A 20,150-nucleotide genomic window follows, 5' to 3' on the forward strand; every position below is an offset into this window, starting at 1 on the left:
TGGCTCTGGCCTTCAATACGGACCGCGTGAATAAAGTCAGAACACCCACAGCCATCCACTTACACCACCACCACCACCACCACCACCACGTGACCAGGTGGAAGCGTAAAGAAAACACATCGCTACCCATTTTGCCCCAGCAAACGACTCCCGGGAAAGGGTGGGGGTGCAAATAGTTTGGATGGCTCAGGGTTGGTTCTCTGTCCAACCTTTCTAAGATGGATGCTTAGCTGGGAGCCTGTTCCCATAGCAGGATTCCTACAAGAGTGATCACCTTAGGGGCTGGAAGCCAGGTGGCACCACCAAGGCCCACTCCCCGTTGGAAAGGGCTTTGGGCTGTTACTCATGCTCCGGATATCCCTTGCTATGTGGAGTCCTTATCTGTGACCTCAGGCAGGTCCCTGAACGCACCCCCCCCCCCCACACACACACACGAGGATTTAGTTATCTCACCTGCCCCTTCCTTCTTGACCTAAGGGCAAGGATAAGAGAAAAGAAATGCCATATTTTATCAGGAAAATGTGAGGGTTGATAGCGGTTTCAGTTTGGTTATTCACATATACTCAAGGCACATGATCTTACTCTCTTATACCCCCTGGAGATAGATGCATCGTCTCTCCAGGCTCAAGTCTTGAGGGCTCTGGTTTTTCCTACCTTGCTGTGTCTCCCCAGCTCTTCCTGTTGTCCCAACTTCAGACCTTCATTCTCAAGTTCTCCCTGAAGACCTCCACTATCCTAGTGCGTTAACCAATTGGCGTCCAGTAGCTCCCTATGCCGATGATCCGCATTAATATATACATACATATATTATATATATATATATATGAGCTTGTTGATCTCATAGTCCCTGACCCATCAAGCAAAGCAGCGCCCCCTACATCCCAATTTCCTTCCCATCAGGTGCAAACTCTTGGGGCAAATTATGTAGAGCCCATGTCAGCTGTGTTCACTCTTCTACGAAGCTTTTCAGCTCGTGTTTCCTGGGATGAAGGTCCTGTTTCATTGTCTGTTGGTCTCATTGCCGTCCTTCGGTTCTTCACGGCCTGGACCCCATCCCCAACGCCACCTTTGCCCGCCTTACATCATCTTGCCTCTTTCAATGCAAGCCTAGGCTCAGGACCACCTCTTTTAGGCCAGTCATACTTTCATCCAGTGGCTCTGCTCATTTTCAGGGCTCTAGTAGTCAGCCCCCTCTGTGCTGGAGGGCATGTTGTCTGTCCAGGATGGCAAGCTACTTGCTATGTGTCTGTTTTGTCCCCTCCTCTTAGAGAAACTCCAAGTTCTGCAGGCTGGCATTATATTTTCTGTCTCCTTGTGGTGTCTTCACAATGCTGGGGTCAGAGTTTTGCAGCCCCGTGTCTTCAATCTCAGGGGCTGAACACAAACCTGTCATTTAGATTAGATGTCCATGGGCACACATCAAAGCCTGGTGTATTTGTTCATAACCCCTTATATGTGACAGATGTTCACAAAAACATGAGCCCTGGGAGTCCTGGTGTGAGGTGAGTCAGAAACCCCGATGAAGCTCTCCCTAATGTAGGTCATGGGAAATGAGTTACAATGAAGAACAGCCTGGGCCCTCCTGAGGATGCTCCCTCACTGGGGATCCTCACTTTAGATTTCCATCTCTAACATCTCCCCCCACCCCCTCGATTTCATTAGAACCAGGTAAAGCAAGGGTTGGTGGGGGTGGTTAAATGCCACTGGCACACTGTTGATATTTTCAGATTCCGATTTTATCTAAGACAAAAACAAAAAGCCCAGCCATTTCCTTTTAAGAATTCAAAGAGACAGCCATATGGTGACAACATTAACATTTATTTGAAAAGGGCATTGTGAAGGCTCATTGGGAAGCCACAACTAATAGTCCTAAGGAACGACTTCGGAATAGTCCTTCCAACACCCCCTGCATCCCCGGAAGGAAACTAATTTGATTCAACAAGTTTAAAATACAGAGAACTGCCACAGATGCCAATTCTGTACTCACATATAAATAAGTCGGCTAGTATATACACAACATTGGCAACTACTAACTACATTAAACACATGCATGGACGTAGGCACATACACTCTCAGCCAGGTCATGAAGGTCTAAAGGAACTCAGACACATTGAGATGATGGGCTGCAGCATCTACGGGTGTTCCATTTGATATTCCACATACCAGAATCCACAGTCATGAGTTCAAAAAGTGGTGGCAGCGCACGCCTTTAATCCTAGCACTCAGGAGGCAGATCTCAGACATCTCAAGGCCAACCTGGCCAATAGAGTGAGTTTCAGGACAGCCTATTACACAGAGAAACCCTGTCTCAACCCCATCACCACCACCACCACCACCACCAAAAAAAAAAAAAAAAAAAAAAAAAAAAAAAGTCAAGTGCTTGACTCAGGAAACCCTGTGCTCCCTGAAGAAGCCAGGCTGGTGCCAGAGGGCAGCCAGCGGGGCCATGAAGTTTTTTCCTCTAGCCTGTGGCTTCTTCTTATCACTCCCCTAGGTAGCCAGGATCAAGACCTCCCATGATTCCCCTTCTACAGTCTTTAGCGCTAGATCCAGTTTGGGCTATGGAGCCATAGAAACCAGACTTTTATATTAAAGAGATAGAGACAGCGGTTTTCCTTGAAACTTTTCCCCAGATTCCAGGACCCCTGTTGCCAGAGAAGGTCAAGGGAAGCAGACGCAGCCTGCCTAATACAACCCTCTCCCACCTTCCAGTCTGCTTTTAAAGAACATTCAGACCCACAGCTCAAGCCTTCCCTTTTCTCCAGACCCCCAAACACAGCTAGCCACTCACTTCTCAGCAGCATCTCTGCAGCAGGTTGGGAGGTCTATGACCATCGTAAGAACAACTGGAAGGCACCATGACCCAGGGACACCCCCCCAACCCAAAGAAATCCGGAGGAACCTTAGGGCTTTTCCAAATGCCTCTCCAGCTGAACTGTGTCCTGTGGGACCAGGAACAGCCCTTGCGTGCACAGGCAGTATACTGCTCTGACCAGAGTCCTTGGCCTATGTTCCCCTGTTCTGTGTAGGTGGGGGTCTGGACACAGAACATTTTTAGGTTTTCTTATGAGGTCATTAAGGAGTCATGAAACCATTTATTTCTAGTCTTCCAAGTAAAAAGGAAACAGGTTCGGTGCAGGGCAAACAGCCGCTGCTTCTGGATCACAGGTATTTTCTGTTAATCCACTTCTTACACTTGCTTATGATTAACCAAATTAACTTCTGAACCTCAAACACAGTCATGTCTAGCAGTCTGTCATGAGAGGCCACCCTCTGGCCCTGGCCTATGAAGCCAGAGCCCTAGGTGTTTTGGTGGTGGGCTGGGGACCAGGTGGCCTTAAAGAGTTTGCTGGCTCCTTTTGGCTCTGGCTTACAACACAGAAGGCACACAGAACAGGGCATGAGACAGGACTATCAGACACCAGAGGCTGGGAAGGCGAGTCACACTGGGTTCCTCCCCAGCTCCCACCCACTCTGCTTTTGCCTCTCTTCCCCAGCCTTGTGATGGAGTAACAGACCCCTGTGATCACCATCTAGACTTCCTGACCCCGAGGCATTCTCGGCTAGGATCGGATTCGGTTCCCTGTCAACAGACAACCCAACATCTTACTGAATATAAACTTAAATCTACCCAGAAGAGGGCACACAAATGGCCAGCTCTCTAGAAGCAGCATGTCCCTGCTAAGCAGCTTGGGTGTGGAGAAAAAGAGGACGTACAGAGAGAGGGACTGAGGAGGAGCAGATGAGTCCGCAGAATTGGAACTCGGTCCCTTCTTCTGTTGCCGGGCAGGGCTGAGGGGCAGAAGTATCTGAGTGGGGCCTGTGTAGGCCTCTCGTGCTCTAGGGAGTCTCCAAGGAAGTGGCTCTCACAACCCACAGTCAGGGGCAAGATACCTCAGGAGTGGACACTGATGTCACTCAGGGAAAAAGAAAGAAACTGACTAACTCTTATCCAAGCCAGGCCTGGTATAAAGGATGTGGCAGGCAGGTGAAGGAAGGTGTTTTTAGCTCAAACCTTAGATTTTCTTAGTTTCTAAAGGGTTACTTGCCTTCATGCTTATTTAAAACCTGACTTCTTACTAAAGAGATATTAAGGAAAAACCTAAGTCCATGCTTGTAAAGCTGGATTGAGCAACAGCCACATAGCTCCAAAGTCACGGGCGGCCTCGTCCTCAGGGACCTGAGATCATGCAGGCCATGCAGGAGCCATGAGCCCATAGCTCAGTGTGGGGACCACGGGAAAGAGTTGCATTAGAAGTGAAGAAACTATGGGGACAGGGTCAGACGGGCCCCATCTGTGACATTTAGCACGTGTGCAATGGGGATGTACAAGTGTTCCAGTTCTCCGAATTCTGGAACATGTTCCCACCTGTCCTTGTGGGCAGGCTGTCCTCATGCGGGGTCATATGCAGGGCTGTGATCTAGAGTGTCCCGAGAAGCCCACACCCTTCTTAGCAGAAATGGCTCCTTTATGACCCCACGTCACACTGCCTAAAATTACACCCTAGAAAGGACTCCTGCAGGTCGACAGATCTACTCCCTTTTCCTAAGAAGCAAAATCTCTAGAGGCAGTTTGAGAGGAAAACAGCTCAGGAAACTTATGGGAAGTTTAAAAGGGGAAGGATGGACTATCTTGGACCACAGGGTGCTCCCACTGGAAGAGGTCTGGGGTGCTGCCAGAGGCATCCTGGGAGGCACGAAGGCACCCGGAGGGGCATCGGGAAAGGGTCCAGTGGTCCTTTTTGCAGTCCTGGGTTAGCTGTTCCCAGCACACATGAGTCACACAGGCACAGGTAGGTGGCACAGAGGGAAAACTGAAGGAATTTCCACCACCTCTACCCAGGCCACAGCAAGGCCAATTGTCCCCAGAGTCTCAGACTTTGCCCAGAGAGGGGAAAATATCATTCCAGTCCTAGCTGTTAAATCTCTTTCCTTGAACCCCAAAGTGATACTTGCTCAATTACTCCCTGCTCTGCCCCAACCCTCCCAACCTCCCAACAAACAAACACACACAGAGTTCTGCTGGGAGCATCTTCCAGGAAGCCATGTGGACCGGCCTCAGGGCCCCGCATCTTTTCCCCCGATTTGCAGTCCTCTAGAACCAGCTAGCTTGCTCAGCTTTCTCTCAACCCGGAGGGTGTGGGAACACTGTTGGGATATTGGGAAGAATGACGTCAGGGACCAAACTTAACCCGGGAAACATCCAGAAGACAGAGAACCGGAGAGGATCCGCCACAGGCTTCCTCTGGACAGAGGAGCTGAGAAGACACAAGACAGCAGAGACACAGACTGGTCACACTGTGCCTGGCCGATGCTGCCACCCAGCCTAGGAGAGGCAGTCCCCCTCCGTCCCCAGCCTGTTACTCTTCTGCCAGCATGTCTACCCAGCTCCTGCTCTAAGTGCTCAGTGTTCATTAATAGTAGAAAAGAGACACAGATAACTGGAGATTAAAGAGGCTGGTGGACAAGACACCCGAGACTAAGAGGTGAGAGCAGACATCTCTCACACTGCCACTTCTTCATGAGGGGGCAGGGGGGGCTTCCCTCAGCTTCCCCCAGTACCATCTATGGGTAGCACATCTTCATCAGGCTCCTTCCCTTGGGGGTGGCTGACACTCCCTCATAGACACATTCCCAATGGAAGCTTTCCCAGGTCCCTCTGCTTCTCAGTGGAGACACCCTCATGGTTCTCTGTCCCTGGCTGATACAAAAGGGAAGACAGGTGAGATGCCCACTAGCCCCAGGGGGCAGGTGGCTGGATAGTCCTCATGGAAGACCAGGAGGAGGCAGGAGGGCCACAGAGGACCGGAGGCTCCATCTTTGCTCAACTTGGGAAGAGCCACTGTCCAAGGTGACTGTTTCTCGGCTCTCCCAGCTAGATTTCCAGATGGTGAGAGTGGGCAGGAGGGAGGTCCTCCCACAGTGTCCTCTATGGAGTTCTGTCTCTCGGAGTTCAGTACACACACAGATCGGGAAACTTCATCTCATAGACGGGGATGGAATGGTTCTGTGGCTGGCCATAGGCTGCAGTGATGGTCCCCGAAGGGCTTGGAGGGGGCCTAGGGACACACGAAAGAGAAAGGTGTGAGGTGGGAATTGGGGTCTACCCTTGTGCAACTGAACCCAGCAGTCGGTTTCAGTCCCCCCCAGCCCCTTTCTTCGAGACAGGGTTTCTCTGTGTAGCTTTGGCGCCTGTCCTGGAACTCCCGCTGTAGACCAGGCTGGCCTTGAACTCACAGAGATCCACCTGGCTCTGCCTCCTGAGTGCTGGGATTAAAGGTGTGTGCCGCCAGCTTTAAGTTTCTCTTTAAAACTCATGCCATCCCATGAGTTCCAGATTTTCAAGATGTTCTAGAATCTCCAGTCCAGTCAAGACTAGGGCAGTGGTTCTCAATCCTCCCATAGCTGCAGCCCTTTAATACAGCTCCTCATGTTGTGGTGACTCCACCCCCCCCCCCACATACACAAAATTATTTGGTTACTACTTCATAACTGGAATTTTGCTACTGTTATGAACCATGATATAAACACCTGATATGCAGGATATCTGATATGTGACCCCCCCCAAAGGGGGTAGTGACCCACAGATTGAGAACCACTGCTCTATAGTGACACAGGTACTTTAGAAATCAAGTACTTGCCCGGGACACTAAGACTCCTGGCCTTCTCTAGGCCTTACTGAGCCAATCTCTTGCCCTCTTCATGGTGGCTGAGAATAGGGGTTGGGGGTGGAGGGAGGGCTGTAAGCAGGCGTGAGAAGGGGGCTCAGGGTACCGACCCTTACCCCTGAGGCCAGACACAGAGGTAGGGTCTCCTGCCCGTGCTGCCACTTACCGGATGGTGATTTCAAAGATCTGGTTGAGCTTGCTCTGCAGCAGCGATGCCTAGACACAGACAGAAGGGAAGTGAACTTCAGGCTCCAAGAGGGTCCGCTGCCACCTTCCTGCCACCTCTAAGGACACCTGGAAGCTTTGGCAGTAGCAACCGGGGGAGGATAACCACGTAGGTGTGCTCTTATCCCTGGCACCTGTCTGTTGTGCTTGGACATTCAGATCAGGGACAACCACCCATCAAAGGCTGGCTGGGGACCTGAAAGAGGGCCAGGAATACCAGGGAGCTTTTGGGCAGGCTTCTGTTCCTTAGTATGGGTAGCAGGGTCTGTTAGGCATGGGGTCGGGAGACCAGAGCTGACGTTTTTCTTTCTTTCTTTCTTCCTTCCTTTCTTCCTTCCTTCCTTCCTTTCTTTCTCATCATAATTATTTTATTTGTATTGATTTGTTTTTGCATTTATTTGTCGATTGTGTATATGGGAGGGTGCACTGTGTTGTGGCATATGTAAGGTCAGAGGACAACCTGTGATAGCTGGCCTTCTCTACCATGTGGGTTCTGAGGATGGAACTCAGGTCAGCAGACTTAGTAGCGAGCACCCTGACCTGCTGAGCCATCTTGCCAGCCCTGTCTTTTGTGGGTTTTTTTTTTTTTTTTGAATGCTGAATGTTACTCTTTCTTGACGTGTGCCCAGCCCTTGGGCCTTCTCCAAGATCATAAAGTGGGCAGTCTACCTCTCAAAGTATTTGGTAGGAATAATTTATGACAGGGAGCACAGGCTTGGAAGATATGTGTTCTTATACAGCTACAAAATATATAGATCTTATATAGATAAATTTAAAGTATAAGCCACATGCCTGTAATCTCAGTACTCAGAAGGCTGAGGCAGGATGACTGAATGCTGTAATGTGAGCCTAGGCTGCATATCGAGTTCAAGGCCAGCCCAAGACGGTACAGCAAGACCCTCATTTAAAGGAACCTGGCTGGTGAGAGGGCTCCATGGGTATAGTGCATGCTGCAAAAGCCTAATGGCCTGCGTTCAATCCCTGGAACCCCTTTAAGGTGAAGAGACCAAAAGTCCTGTGACCTACATATACATACACACATACACACAGGATAACGATAATATTAAAAAAACTTTTGTTTTGTTGATAGGGTACCACCCTGTCTGGCCTGGGATTATCTATGAAGACCTGTCTGGCCTTGAACTCAGATCTACTATCTCTACCTGCTGAGTGATGGTTTAAAGGTGTGAGCCTCCACACCCAGCCAGCACCCACCTCCCTTACATCCCCTCTCCTCGCTCCCTGCCTGCCTTTTTTTTTTTTTTTTTTTTTGAGGTCTCATTATGTAGCTCTGGCTCTGGCCTGGGATTATCTATGTAGACCAAACTGGCCTCGATTTGTTTTGTTTTGTTTTTTCAAGACAGGGTTTCTCTGTGTAGCTTTGCGCCTTTCCTGGAACTCACTCTGTAGACCAGGCTGGCCTCGAACTCACAGAGATCCCCCTGCCTCTGCCATCTCCGGAGTGCTGGGATTAAAGGCGTGCGCCACCACCGCCCGGCGCTAGCCTCGACTTTACAGAGATTTGCCTGCTTCTGCCTCCTAGGTGCTGGAATTAAAGGTCCAAGATTGTGAGTGCCACAGAGCAGTCACTGGGCTCAGGGGAAGCAATGTAGCGGAGGGCATTGGGATAAACAGTAGTGTACTGTATGCTGGAACTAAAACCCTAATTTCTGCAGGACAAAGAGCCAAGGTCTGAAGCCAGTCCTGCCCGGCACCCTATGGTATGCTACTCACCCGGGCCCCACAGTGGGCTGCAATCTCCTCGAAGGGCGCCTTCTGGAATTTCTCTACCACTTGTCGCCGCCGCTCACGCTCCTGTTCTTCAACCGCCACACTGTCCACTATGACAGAGAGAACTGAGTTAGTGTTCAGGGATGAGGTAGGGGAAGGAGCTTGAGGGAAATGGACAGGGTGGACTCTTCAGATGAAAAGAGGGCGGAGCATGGCAAGGGGGCGGAGACATGGAAAAGGGGCGGAGACCTCATGGGTCCTCATAGACCCAGATTCTGCTCGAGGCCCCGCCCTCTTGAGAATCAGTTCAAGGGACCTGCATCTGGGCTTTAAAGACCCTCGTGGCCGGCTCCTGCTGGAGCTCTTAAGACCTCAGATAGTTGGTCCCTTTTGGTACTGCCGGGGTAGTTTGAAAAAGGAGCTGAATGAACATTATTGTAAAGGCAGATAGACGGCGGGAGTCAACACAGCCCCACAGCACAACCTTCTGAGGAAATTTCACTTAAGGCTTTCCACACACCACTTGCTATCCAAAGTGAGTTGGCACCAAATAAAGAAAAATAGAGAGTGGGTTTGGAGGTCAAATAATGATCACTCTGAGGGGGTTAGGGAGGCAGGCGGTGCGTACATTTATTTATTGATTGGTTTTTATTTTTATTTTTTTATCTTTTCGAGACAAGATTTCACTAGACAGTCCTGGCTGTTCTGGAGTGAACAATGTAGTCAGGCTGGCTTCGAACTCACAGAGATCTGACTGCCTCTGCCTCCCAAGTGCTGGGATTAAAGGCATGTGCTACCACACCTACCTGAGTGCATCTACAATAACAAATTACTGAAGAGTCTTCACGGAACGCCCATTTAGCAGCTTAATGTGTCATTAGAAACAACCTCTTACTAGGAAGACTTCACCGGCCAATCGTGCAGATAAAGAGGTGACTCGTGTTTAAAGTCTATCGCCCTTATTAAATGAACGCTAATATGATTTCTTCTCAATGCCTTTCCCTGGACACCTTGCCTTTTTATGTCATCTTCCACACACAAGAAGTTTTATGTACACAAACCAGTCACCTGGCTATACCCCTCGAGTGGTAGCTTGCAGAGGTGGTTGTCATTAGTAAGTAGGAAAGGAACTGCTTGGCACGCAGTGACAGGCAGTACGGACCCTCTCCTCAGGGAGTGGGGACTTGCAGCTGCAGCTTTGGTGGCCGATGAGTTTACAAGAAACCACCAGTCTCTGCCATCTGGTCCACATCAGCCCCTGCCTCCCCTTTCATCAGAGTTTCCCGGGGCCGCTGTCTTACCAATGGCCTTCTTTAGTGTCTCATAGGTGATCTCCTCTGCAGGCACTCGCTGAGGGAGAAGAGACAGACATGTTCAGAAAGGCGAGGGAGAGAAGGCAACCCCTTTGCTTCTTAGGGGAATGTCCCTAGGACACCCCCATTCCCAGAGGTGTCTCTGAGCATGTATGGAGAAAAGCAAATGAGGCCAATTCCTCATGAGGGTCCCTCAGAATAGAATTCTATTCTTTTCCCTACCTAAGCCTGTCCTGTCAAGCTCCGTGGGAGGAAATCGTCACGCGATTTTAAAAGAAATTCTCAGAGAAACAACTGGATGTAAGAGGTAGTTGAGAAATACAATCTCCAATATAAACTCCAAGAACTTCATAACATTTTGAGGGCTCAGGATATTAAATTATACCCCGAAGTGATGAATCTTAATACAGTAAGTCATAGGAGGTTAGAAATAATGGGACCTCTGCTAATGAAATTGGTCCTAAGACCGGAGGCAAAGGATCTCAACCTCTGCAGAACCTATGAAAGGAGACAGGAAATAATAAAACCCAAAGAAGGGAATTCCGTGGATGCATGGCCTCAGGGAAGATGCTGAAGATAATGAAGTTTGGACCAGATTCCATGAACTTCGAACCAGGCTATAAGCTTCTTGGTGTTAACACCCATGCTGAATCATGTGCCATTACAAGAAGTAAGGGAAAGATGTAGACAGGAGAGAAAGATTTAACGATATAAAGTTTCAAAAGGGACACAGCTATGCTAAGTGGTTCCTTTGAGGGAGAGGAGCTCATACAGCCCCCCCCCCCCCATGACTGTGTTTGATGTCCTGATCTGAGGGTGAGGACATGGGTGCATTCACCTTGTGAATTCACAGACAGGACAGTGCCGGGCTTGTTTGCCGTTTAGTAAATGTCTGTTTGACTGGAAAGGACAGATATGGGATAAAGACATTCAGCAAATATTGCACGGACATCAATAGCATACAGAACTCTCAGTGGGTCAACGGAAGCTGCCAATTTGTCAATAGAAGAATTACATGCAAGAGAGCCTGAGGATTCATCCTGTGTACACCATTGATCATCCATCGATCATCCATCATCCATCCATCCACCATCCATCCATCCATCATCCATCCATCCATCATCCATCCATCTGTCATCCATCCATCCATCATCCATCCATCCATCATCCATCCATCCATCCATCCATCATCCATCCATTCATCATCCATCCATCCGTCATCCATCCATCTGTCATCCATCCATCCGTCATCCATCCATCCGTCATCCATCCATCCATCATCCACCCATCCATCATCCATCCATTCATCATCCATCCATTCATCATCCATCCATCCATCATCCATCCATTCATCATCCATCCACCCAATACCCATCTGTCCATCCATCCATCCATCCATCCATCATCCATCCATGTCAGTGAAGACCAATGCAGATGAACTACAGGCATTAAGGAACCTCAGGGTAAAGGAAAGTAAAAGCAAGTTCTCCAAATGAGAGCAGGTATAGAGATGTGCATGGAGGAAATGGGACCTAGCTGGGCTTCAAGGAACAAGCACTCCATAGGTCCAAAGGTCTAAGCACCTATACGTAGAAGAAGGCAGATTCTGGGAGGGTTTCTGCACCAGTATACTTGTGCAGATAGATGACTGAGTGTGGCCCAGAGAAATGGAGCAGTGCCACCGTGCCATGCCAGGTGGTAAGGGAAATAAAATGAACCTGGCAGGGCACAGGGGCACAGGGATTAAGGTTTGACCACATCAGCATTGACTCATCACTCAGAGCACAGTTAGCCGGCACAGGATCCTGAACCAGGACACCATGGGCTGAAATGGTGGTAGCAGTGTAGCAGTGTAGCATGGGGAGGGCATGCATCAGTTACCAGGACACCCCTGGGCTAAGCTGACTCAAGGAAAGAACCAATGTGAGTGTCCCAGGAGGCCACCAGTGAGTAGGGGGCACTAGCTAGGTGAACATTTCTCCTCCGTAACTTCACTTAACTACTGAAGGCCTCGGAACTTAGGATAGGAGACGTCCCCTCTGCAGTGTGGGGAAGCAGTCAGCTAACTCCAAGGCTCTGACACTAGAGGTTCTGTCTTTCATGACTGGAAACGTCTGAGGGCCCCCACTTCCACTTCCTCACTTTGCTTGTCTAATTAGCCAGGGTCAGGGCTTCCGGCCTTCTACAGGAATGTTCCAGACCAGCTCTGAAGGTCCAGGTTTAGAGCTTGGCCCTAGTTACAGAGATGCTTAGTCCTAGCCTGTAAGGGCTTGTTTATACTCTGATCACACCTGGGGAAAGATCCAGCATCCTCCAGAGCTGCCCTCGGATTCCCCATGAGTCTTCTTGTCCCAGTCCCCCTCAGATGTGGCTCCTCCTTACTTTGTGTGATGCTTGTCCCATGCCTGTTATTTCCCTAATTTGTATGAGTAGGAAGCGGAGCAAGCCTTTCTAGAGTGATTTTTTTGTTTTTTAATGATAGTCTCATGGTAGAAGCAGCACATTAGTCTCTTAGCTGGAAATACCAATAATGTACATGTGAGCAGAGTCAGTAAGAAAATGGATGTACTGGAGAAACTAATCCCCATGGACACTTAGATGCACTGTAAAGAGCTTCGGAGCATTTAACATCCGGAGTAGTGACAGAACACTCACTTCCTCTTTCTCTGGGCTGTTCCTCGATTCCACCTCTACCTGAAGGGAAATGGTCTCTCCAATGCTCTTCCTCTTGGACAAGCGATCTTCATCTGGAAAAGAAGAGCCCAGAAGCTGAGATTCCCAGTCCTTGCTAAGCCACTGGTCCCACCCTCTGTGCCTTGGTCCACAGTCCTCAATGGCTCAGTACATACATAGGCTACACTTGGAGCTTCCAGAAGCTTCTATCTGCTGTGGGCTTTCTCCACCCTTAGGGTGGTCAGGTTGCTGCCTCTTTGCATTAAGATTTTTGCAACCATGTGTGGAAACAAAGAAGCTGCTTAGGACCAGAAAGCATATCTCAACTAATGTAAGCTGGTTGCATGCACTATCAGTACAAGCAATAATCAGGTGTGTAGTGTTCCCTAAGAGCATTTGACTTTATTACTCCACACATCTCCACATAAACCTCTAATCCGGGAATTTTGTAGTCAAGTAACTCGGGGATTTTCAGAGACTTGCCCAAGGTGTTTTCAGAGAAGTAAGTAGGACAGACATGTTGAAATGAGTCCCTGGTTCTGTAGCCCATGCATGCTCTTTCCAATACTATGGACAAGCCCTCCACAAGCCGGGTTATCTCACGGCCCAGTTGCTTTCTGAGGTTCCAAACGGAGGAAGAAGAGCATTGAAATAAGGATCGCACCATAAATCCTGCTTTCAGCTCATATTTATATAACTTCTCAGATGCCGCCACAAGTGATTCAAGTGTCCACACCCCCTTACTCTAGGGCTCTTACCTGGCAGGGAAGGCAGAGGTAGCCCAGAGCTCATACCTGTCAACTGAGGGATGTAGGGCAGGCAGAGCCTGTCGGAATTGTAACCGCTTCCTCCCAGGACTTCACTGATTTTACTCTGACGGAAGAGAAACTCGATCACCACACCGTCTAGATTTTGAGACAGCCTGAAGGACAAAGAGGCAGAGCAGAACTGTGGGCAGCTAGAACAATCCCTAGATGACTTTATCACAATAGCAACATTGTGCCGGGCGGTGGTGGCGCACGCCTTTAATATCAGCACTCAGGAGGCAGAGCCAGGCAGATCTCTGTGAGTTCCAGGAAAAAGGCGCAAAGCTACACAGAGAAACCCTGTCTCGAAAAACAAAACAAAACAAACAAACAAACAAAAAAACAATAGCAATATCGTCACTGTGCAAAATGACAGAGAAATAGAAGAAAATCCCCCTAGTCCCTTTTCCAAGGGCACCCACTAGTCTACATTTTATTCAGAACCCTTCAGTTGCATAGATTTGTGCCCACAGATGAATGTTCCCTTCCCTAACACACTGTTCTGTGACTAATTGTGTGTGTGTGTGTGTGTGTGTGTGTGTGTGTACATGCACACAGGTGTACATGCATACGTGTGCATGCAGATATCTGGGGACCAGAGGTCAATGGAGAGGCCACGGTTTAGAAGGTTAAGTCCTGTTGCTGGACACCTGGTATTTCAGAATATCTTTCCCTTGAGTTCCTCATGTGGAAGCCATACTGGTCCATAGCACTGTCAGAAGGCAGCTGAAGGCAGGATCCTGTCAGGGGTGACTCCCCTAGGCTGCACTCCCCCTGGGTTTGACCAAAGCTGCTGGAGACTGCATCACCTATGCGGGGACAACACTCCCAGCTCATCACAGCCCGTGGAAGGAGTATGGTAATGTGATGGGGGTCAAACTCTGCTCAGGGCTTGGAGATCTCAGGCAGGGTCTAAGTCCCCTGATGTGTGTCCTTGCCTGGCCTCATACTCCCATTCTGACCGTATCCCCCCGGTACTGTCCTTACCTAGGCCTTTCCACAAACACGTCTTCGGGAAGCATGTATGGCGCTTCTTTCTTCCTAGTCTCGATGACCTGGAGTTTGGAAGGAAACAAACGATGAGGTCTGTTTCCAGCAGGAGCGAGGAAGCTCTGCAGCCTCACTTGCAGGGTCCTCCTCCACCCAGCATCCTTGGAGATGCAACACACAGAGCATCTCCAGGGAGTCTCCAGATTCCCCAGTCGCCGTCAGAGCTGCCTGGGGAGACAGGCTGCTGCTCAAGCTGTCGCCATTGATGACGCACACTGTGTTGAGTGTCCTCAGAGGGCAGGACACTTCATTCCTAGGGGACTGGGCTTCTTAGTCCTGTGCTTTCGACTCTCGCAAGGGGAAGGGGAACGTGGGTGGTACCACATGCGGAGTCTGGCTGAGGTAAAAGCTGGCTGATGGACAGTGACAGCTTGAGATCTCCTCCATAGCCTTCGTCAGTGTTTTTGGAAGAGCTGTGGAAGTCACTGAAATGGTGAGAAGCTGGAGATGGACGGTATGCAGGTGTGTGAGTGTGTCGTGGCAACAGCCCCACTTTTTCCAGCAAAGGGGACTTCTTGTGCTTCCTTATCGGCCTGGAGCCCGTGAAAGTCCAACACTCTCGGGAAGTCTTTGGTACAGTGACACAGCACCTGCCCTCATGTCCCCAAGCCAGCTTAAGCCAGCAGAGACCTGGAATTTGAAAGTTAATCCTCGGCATCATACGAGCCCACCTAAAATACTTAACATTTTAAGTCAGAAAAAATCCTTATGTATATGGATGTTTTGCCTGTATGCAAGTATATGTACTAGGCTCATATGTCCAGTATCTGTGAAGGACAAAAGACGGTGTGAGATCCCCTGGAAATGGAGCTATAGACAGTTGTAAGCTACCAGGTAAGTACTGGGAATGGAACCCAGGGTCCTGCAAGAGTAGTCAGTGTTCTTAACTGTTGAGGCATTATCTCTCCAGCCGCCTTCAGAAGGTTTTAAAAGGCCTTTACGCAACCGCTGAGATTGATGGACTAGACTGGTTACTAGACAAGAGCAAGGCAGGGAGAGATTCAAAATTAATTAGCTAAATGACAACATGGTGGCTTTGGAGGGAGATGCCACTGTTCCTTCTTTCTCTCTCTCTTTCTCCCGATTCATACTGACAGGTAGGTTAAATTCATGCAGAGGGAGCTGGAATTTGCTTTAGAATATTCCAGCAAAGGAAAAGAAGAAGATGATGATAAGCAAATGTGAGAAATTCTGACAAGTATTTAATTTACATAAGTGTGGCTCACAGCTGCACTTGCGGTACTGGAGGGTGTTCATGACAAAAACCTTGTCTTGTTTTGAGACAGGCTTCTTCTCTGTTTAAATTATTTGGCGTGTGTGCTCATGTGTCCTTGTGTCTGTGTATCTGTGTGTGTGTGTCCATGTGTGTGTGTCTATGTCTGTCCATGTGTGTGTCCATGTCCATCCATGTGTGCATCTGTGTGTGTGTCTGTGTGTGTATGTGTGTCTGTGTCCGTGGGCATCCATGTGTGTGTCTGTGTGTGTGCGCGTGCGCGTGTCCATCCGTCCATCCGTGTGTGTGTGTGTGTGTGTGTGTGTGTGTGTGTGTGTGTGTGTGTGAATGCACACACCATAGTTATGTGTGGAGGTTTTGGGAGTTGGCTCTTGCCTTCCACCTTGTTAGGGCCAGTCTCCCTTGCTTTTGCTACTGCACTGTATATTCCAGGCTAGCTGGCCCACGAGCTCATGTCTCATTTTTGTCTCCGACTCCCATTTTGCCATAGGAGTGTTGGGATTTAGGTGTGTACCACTGCATTTGGATTTCTTATGAGTTCCAGGGTGGAACTCAAGACTACCAGGCTTGCTTGCCAACGGCTTTTACCCTAAGACAGTTCTAGTGTTGTCCAGACTGGCCTGGCTTGGATAGCCTCTATCAATAGATTCCTGAATGGCTGAAATTACAAGTCTATATCACCATGTTCAACTTTTTTTTTTTTAAAGAATTATTTACTTAGTATACTGAAGAGGGCGCCAGATCTCATTATAGATGGTTGTGAGCCACCATGTGGTTGCTGGGAATTGAACTCAGGACCTCTGGAAGAGCAGTCAGTGCTCTTAACCTCTGAGCCATCTCTCTAGGCCATGTTCAACTTCTTAAAACTTGTTTTAGGAGGGATGGGGTCTCATGTAGCCTAGGTTTGGCTTTAGCTTGTTATGCCAAGGTCTCCTTACCTCTGAGACTTATTGATTATAGGCTTATGTCACCATACTCAGATCCATGTGGTCTGGGAATTGAACCCAGGGATTTACGTATGCTATGCAAGCAAGCACTCTACAGTCTGAGTCACATCCCCAGCCCTCCCTCAAACTCCTATTAAGTTGCTTCCATCCACACTGTTGGAGGGATGTGTGCCATGTGCTTGCTTCCTTAGGACAGCGGGAAGGGGGCAGGTATAAGAGACCGCTTTACTCAGGAGGCTGAGGACTGAGGATCTTTAGGCCTATGTCTAATGCTCAAGGGCTCACTGAGTTCTCAGGATCACAAGGACACCAACCTCGTGGATGTGCTGGCAGAAGGCAGGCACCGTTGTAAGCTGGCTGATGAGGTTCAGGTAGGCTGCACCCAGAGCATAGAGCGCACAGCGGTTATAGGTAGGCAGATTCTCTTCATTGACCTGGGCCACGTCCTGCAGTAACATAGACAGGCTTCTGGAGTTTTTCCCTGACAAACCACACCAAAGTCTACACCCTCCCACCTGACCTCTCCCCAGTCTTCCTAGAGATGACTCATCTTTCTAGAATACATCTTTGACCCAGAACCTCCCGGGAGGCAGGAGTCATTCTTATAAAGCTGGAGAGCATGGTCTCTGGAATAATCCATGAGCTGGAGGCTTGTGAATCCCTACTACGCACAGAGGCAATAACCTCTGGTCGCCACTTTGTGGTTTTAGCTGTAGTGACCGCCACTGCCCAAAACCCTCCTCATTAGCACTAACGCTGCCATTAGCTGACAACTTCTTCAGCAAAGCTAAAGCGTAGACGACTGGATTGCCTTGTTAAAACTGGGTCCATATACTAAAAGCTGTGGGACTCAAAGGAGTCCCAATTCTACCTCTTAGGTAAACAAAGAAAATTATAACATCTAGGTTGGCCTGCAGGATCTAGCATGGTCACAAAGATGACCTAAGACACATGTCACTAAGTTCAAGAATATGATGCCAACTTGGCTTCAGGACCCTGGAGACCGAAGCCTTTGAGGTCTGAAGGACCCATGACTTCTGTGGCAATGCACGACTACTCGGGCAGACCTTGAAGGTCTCAGGTCCTACCTAGTACCACACTGGCTGCCTATGAATCACAAGAGAGGCTTGTTAAAGACACAGATCCTGGGCGTGGGACACTGTGGCTTTTCAGTTTGGGTAATGTGCATTTCTTTTTTTTTTTTAACAAGCAATTCTGAACAAGTAAGTCTGAGAATGAGAGAATTTTTAGATGAACACATTTGTTTCAGGATTACTTGGGGGCTTTTGGATGCCCCCTTGGGAATTTTTGGTGTAGCACTCAGACCCCGTGAAGTGGTGATTCTGGGTGACCTTGTGTCCTCTTTACCTTAATGATGAACAAGAGCTATGAATTAATTTGTTTCTTGGGGCTTCCCAGACAAGGACATGGTTTGGGGTCTTCATGGAGGAATGACCAACCAAAGTACAATGTCCTTAGACAAACAACTGCCAGGCAAGTGCAGCAGAGTATCTCTATCTGTACCTGCTAGACAGGCCCCTCCCTGTGATGCTCTTCCGGTATTCCCCACATCTGGCACTCCCCACATCCGGCACTCCCCACACCAGGCCCCTCCCTGTGATGCTCTTCCGGATCTCCCCACATCCAGCACTCCCCACATCTGGCACTCCCCACATCCGGCCCCACCTGAACGGCCAGCACGAGGCGGATGAGGTCCACCATCACCTCCTCATTGGCCAGCTCAATGCTGATGAGTGCCAGCAGGCCGTAGAGTGCCTCGTAGTGTTTCTGGATGTTGGTCTCCTCCTTACAGCTCAGGTAGATGTGCCTGTATAGCTGCTGGGAGTGCTGGGGACAGGGGCAGAGGACAGCCGTGGTCAGTGGGACGGACCCAGGGTTGGGGGCAAAGAGAACTGGGGAGGAAGGCCTTCTGAAGCGGGGGGGGGGGGGGGGGGAGGCGATAGCTGTGTGTAGTACCCATCTCCATCCTCAGCAACTGGTTCATCTGGTCAATTGAAGAGGGGAGGAGGCAGGCTCTAGGACCAGCGGCCCAACAGGGCTGGAAGACCGGGACGAATAAGCCTGACCTCTGCTGGGGCTCACTGTGTCTTCTGGTCATATTCACCTTCTTCATGAAGACAGTGTCCTGACGGGAACATTTGTCTACTTTCAACTTCAGGACCGAGATGTCACCGAGGGTGCTGTGAAGGGGCAGAGGAGCCTCTTAGCCCCTGTGTGAGGCCAGCCTGAGTTCACAGGGTGTCGCCAAGCCTTGTCCCCAGTGGTGTGGGTTGGCCTTGGCTCTTAACCCAGTCTGCATTTTCCCCAGTGCTCTCCCATTCCTGTTTCTTTCTCTTTGGTGCACCCTCTCCAGGCCCCAGCCCAGGCACAAGCACACTCTGGCTCACACTCTCCTTGACCCACGCCAGGGATGGACCCTAGTGGGGTCTCACTGCATCTAAATTGTCCTCCCACCTAAGTGTGAGGTTACTGGCCAAGAAGTCAGGTCTCGCTGGGGGGCTCCCCCATCACACATCTACTGGAGGAGAGAGACGTTGAGCTCACCTGATGGTAGAGAATTTGTGGCGGTTGCCATGGCGATCAATGAAACTGATGAGAATCTCTAGGACAAAGAGGCGGATTTCTGCATCTTCCATGAGGGCAGTGGAGAGAAGGCGGTCAAGGAAGTTGCTGGGCAGGGCTGACATCATGTTGTTGCACTGGAATCCCGTGGATACCTGGGAGGAAGCCCGGGACAGGCGTACTCAGGAACACTGTCACTCTCGGTGTAGAGATGAGATGAGAAAGCAGCCAGAATTCTGGTGTAAAGTGTCCCGTCCTCTGCACAGAGTCCCCTGAATAGCTGTCTGCAAAATCTACTCAATGCAGCTCAGTTGACATGTATGGGGACAGTATGCAGGGGGCAGTAAGTGTTGGAAGTATGTAAAGGATGAGCACCAGAGAAAGGCAAGAGTCGAGGACTCCCTGAAAGTTCTAGCAGGCCAGGGAACAACTGGTGAACGCCCAGCTGTTTCGTTACAGCGCTTTAAGACTAGGGGTCACAAGAACTTAGAGGGCAGAGGAACTCCCATCTGGGGGGCAGAGTCTGTCCACGTACCTGACAGTCAGCACAGCACTGTGATAATGGCGCCTTCTGACTCAAGTCAGTCGGCACAGGTAGATACCCATCATGCATGACGCCAGATGCTCAACAGTAGCAAAGGGCACTTTCTGTTAAGTCCACACTGCAGAATGGTACCTCTGAGGATTTGGAAGGTTTCCATGGAGCCAGCCCAGCCCCAGAGCATCAAACATTCTCTGAAGGGGCACGTGAGCATTCCCCAGACCGTCACATAAGACAGCGGGTGCAAATGAACAAGGGTCAACTGGGCAATACTGCGGGATTACAAAGACCAAGGAGAGACTAGACAACTAGATATGGGAGGTATAAGAGCAAAAGGGGGGGTTGGGGATTTAGCTCAGTGGTAGAGCGCTTGCCTAGC

The 20,150-nt window shown here is 49.6% G+C and overlaps 1 protein-coding gene across 3 annotated transcripts in view; it reads right to left on the bottom strand.

Moving 5' to 3' along the window:
- Nucleotides 1-3,075: 3,075 nt before the first annotated feature.
- The window catches only part of Efr3b (EFR3 homolog B), an 81,156-nt gene continuing 64,081 nt past the window's right edge, over nucleotides 3,076-20,150 (bottom strand). For all 3 annotated transcript variants that reach the window (XM_036170558.1, XM_036170557.1, XM_036170556.1), the window contains 11 exons: nucleotides 19,213-19,385; nucleotides 18,773-18,848; nucleotides 18,334-18,495; nucleotides 16,962-17,093; nucleotides 14,404-14,471; nucleotides 13,405-13,532; nucleotides 12,593-12,684; nucleotides 9,926-9,974; nucleotides 8,628-8,734; nucleotides 6,835-6,884; nucleotides 3,076-6,059 (listed from right to left, as the gene is read on the bottom strand). In XM_036170558.1, coding sequence (XP_036026451.1) covers nucleotides 5,954-6,059; nucleotides 6,835-6,884; nucleotides 8,628-8,734; nucleotides 9,926-9,974; nucleotides 12,593-12,684; nucleotides 13,405-13,532; nucleotides 14,404-14,471; nucleotides 16,962-17,093; nucleotides 18,334-18,495; nucleotides 18,773-18,848; nucleotides 19,213-19,385 — 1,143 coding nt within the window. In that variant the 3' untranslated portion in view covers nucleotides 3,076-5,953. The remainder of the gene's footprint in view (nucleotides 6,060-6,834; nucleotides 6,885-8,627; nucleotides 8,735-9,925; nucleotides 9,975-12,592; nucleotides 12,685-13,404; nucleotides 13,533-14,403; nucleotides 14,472-16,961; nucleotides 17,094-18,333; nucleotides 18,496-18,772; nucleotides 18,849-19,212; nucleotides 19,386-20,150) is intronic.

The sequence above is a fragment of the Onychomys torridus genome, chromosome 21 (genome assembly GCF_903995425.1).
Source record: "Onychomys torridus chromosome 21, mOncTor1.1, whole genome shotgun sequence".
NCBI lineage: Eukaryota > Metazoa > Chordata > Mammalia > Rodentia > Cricetidae > Onychomys > Onychomys torridus.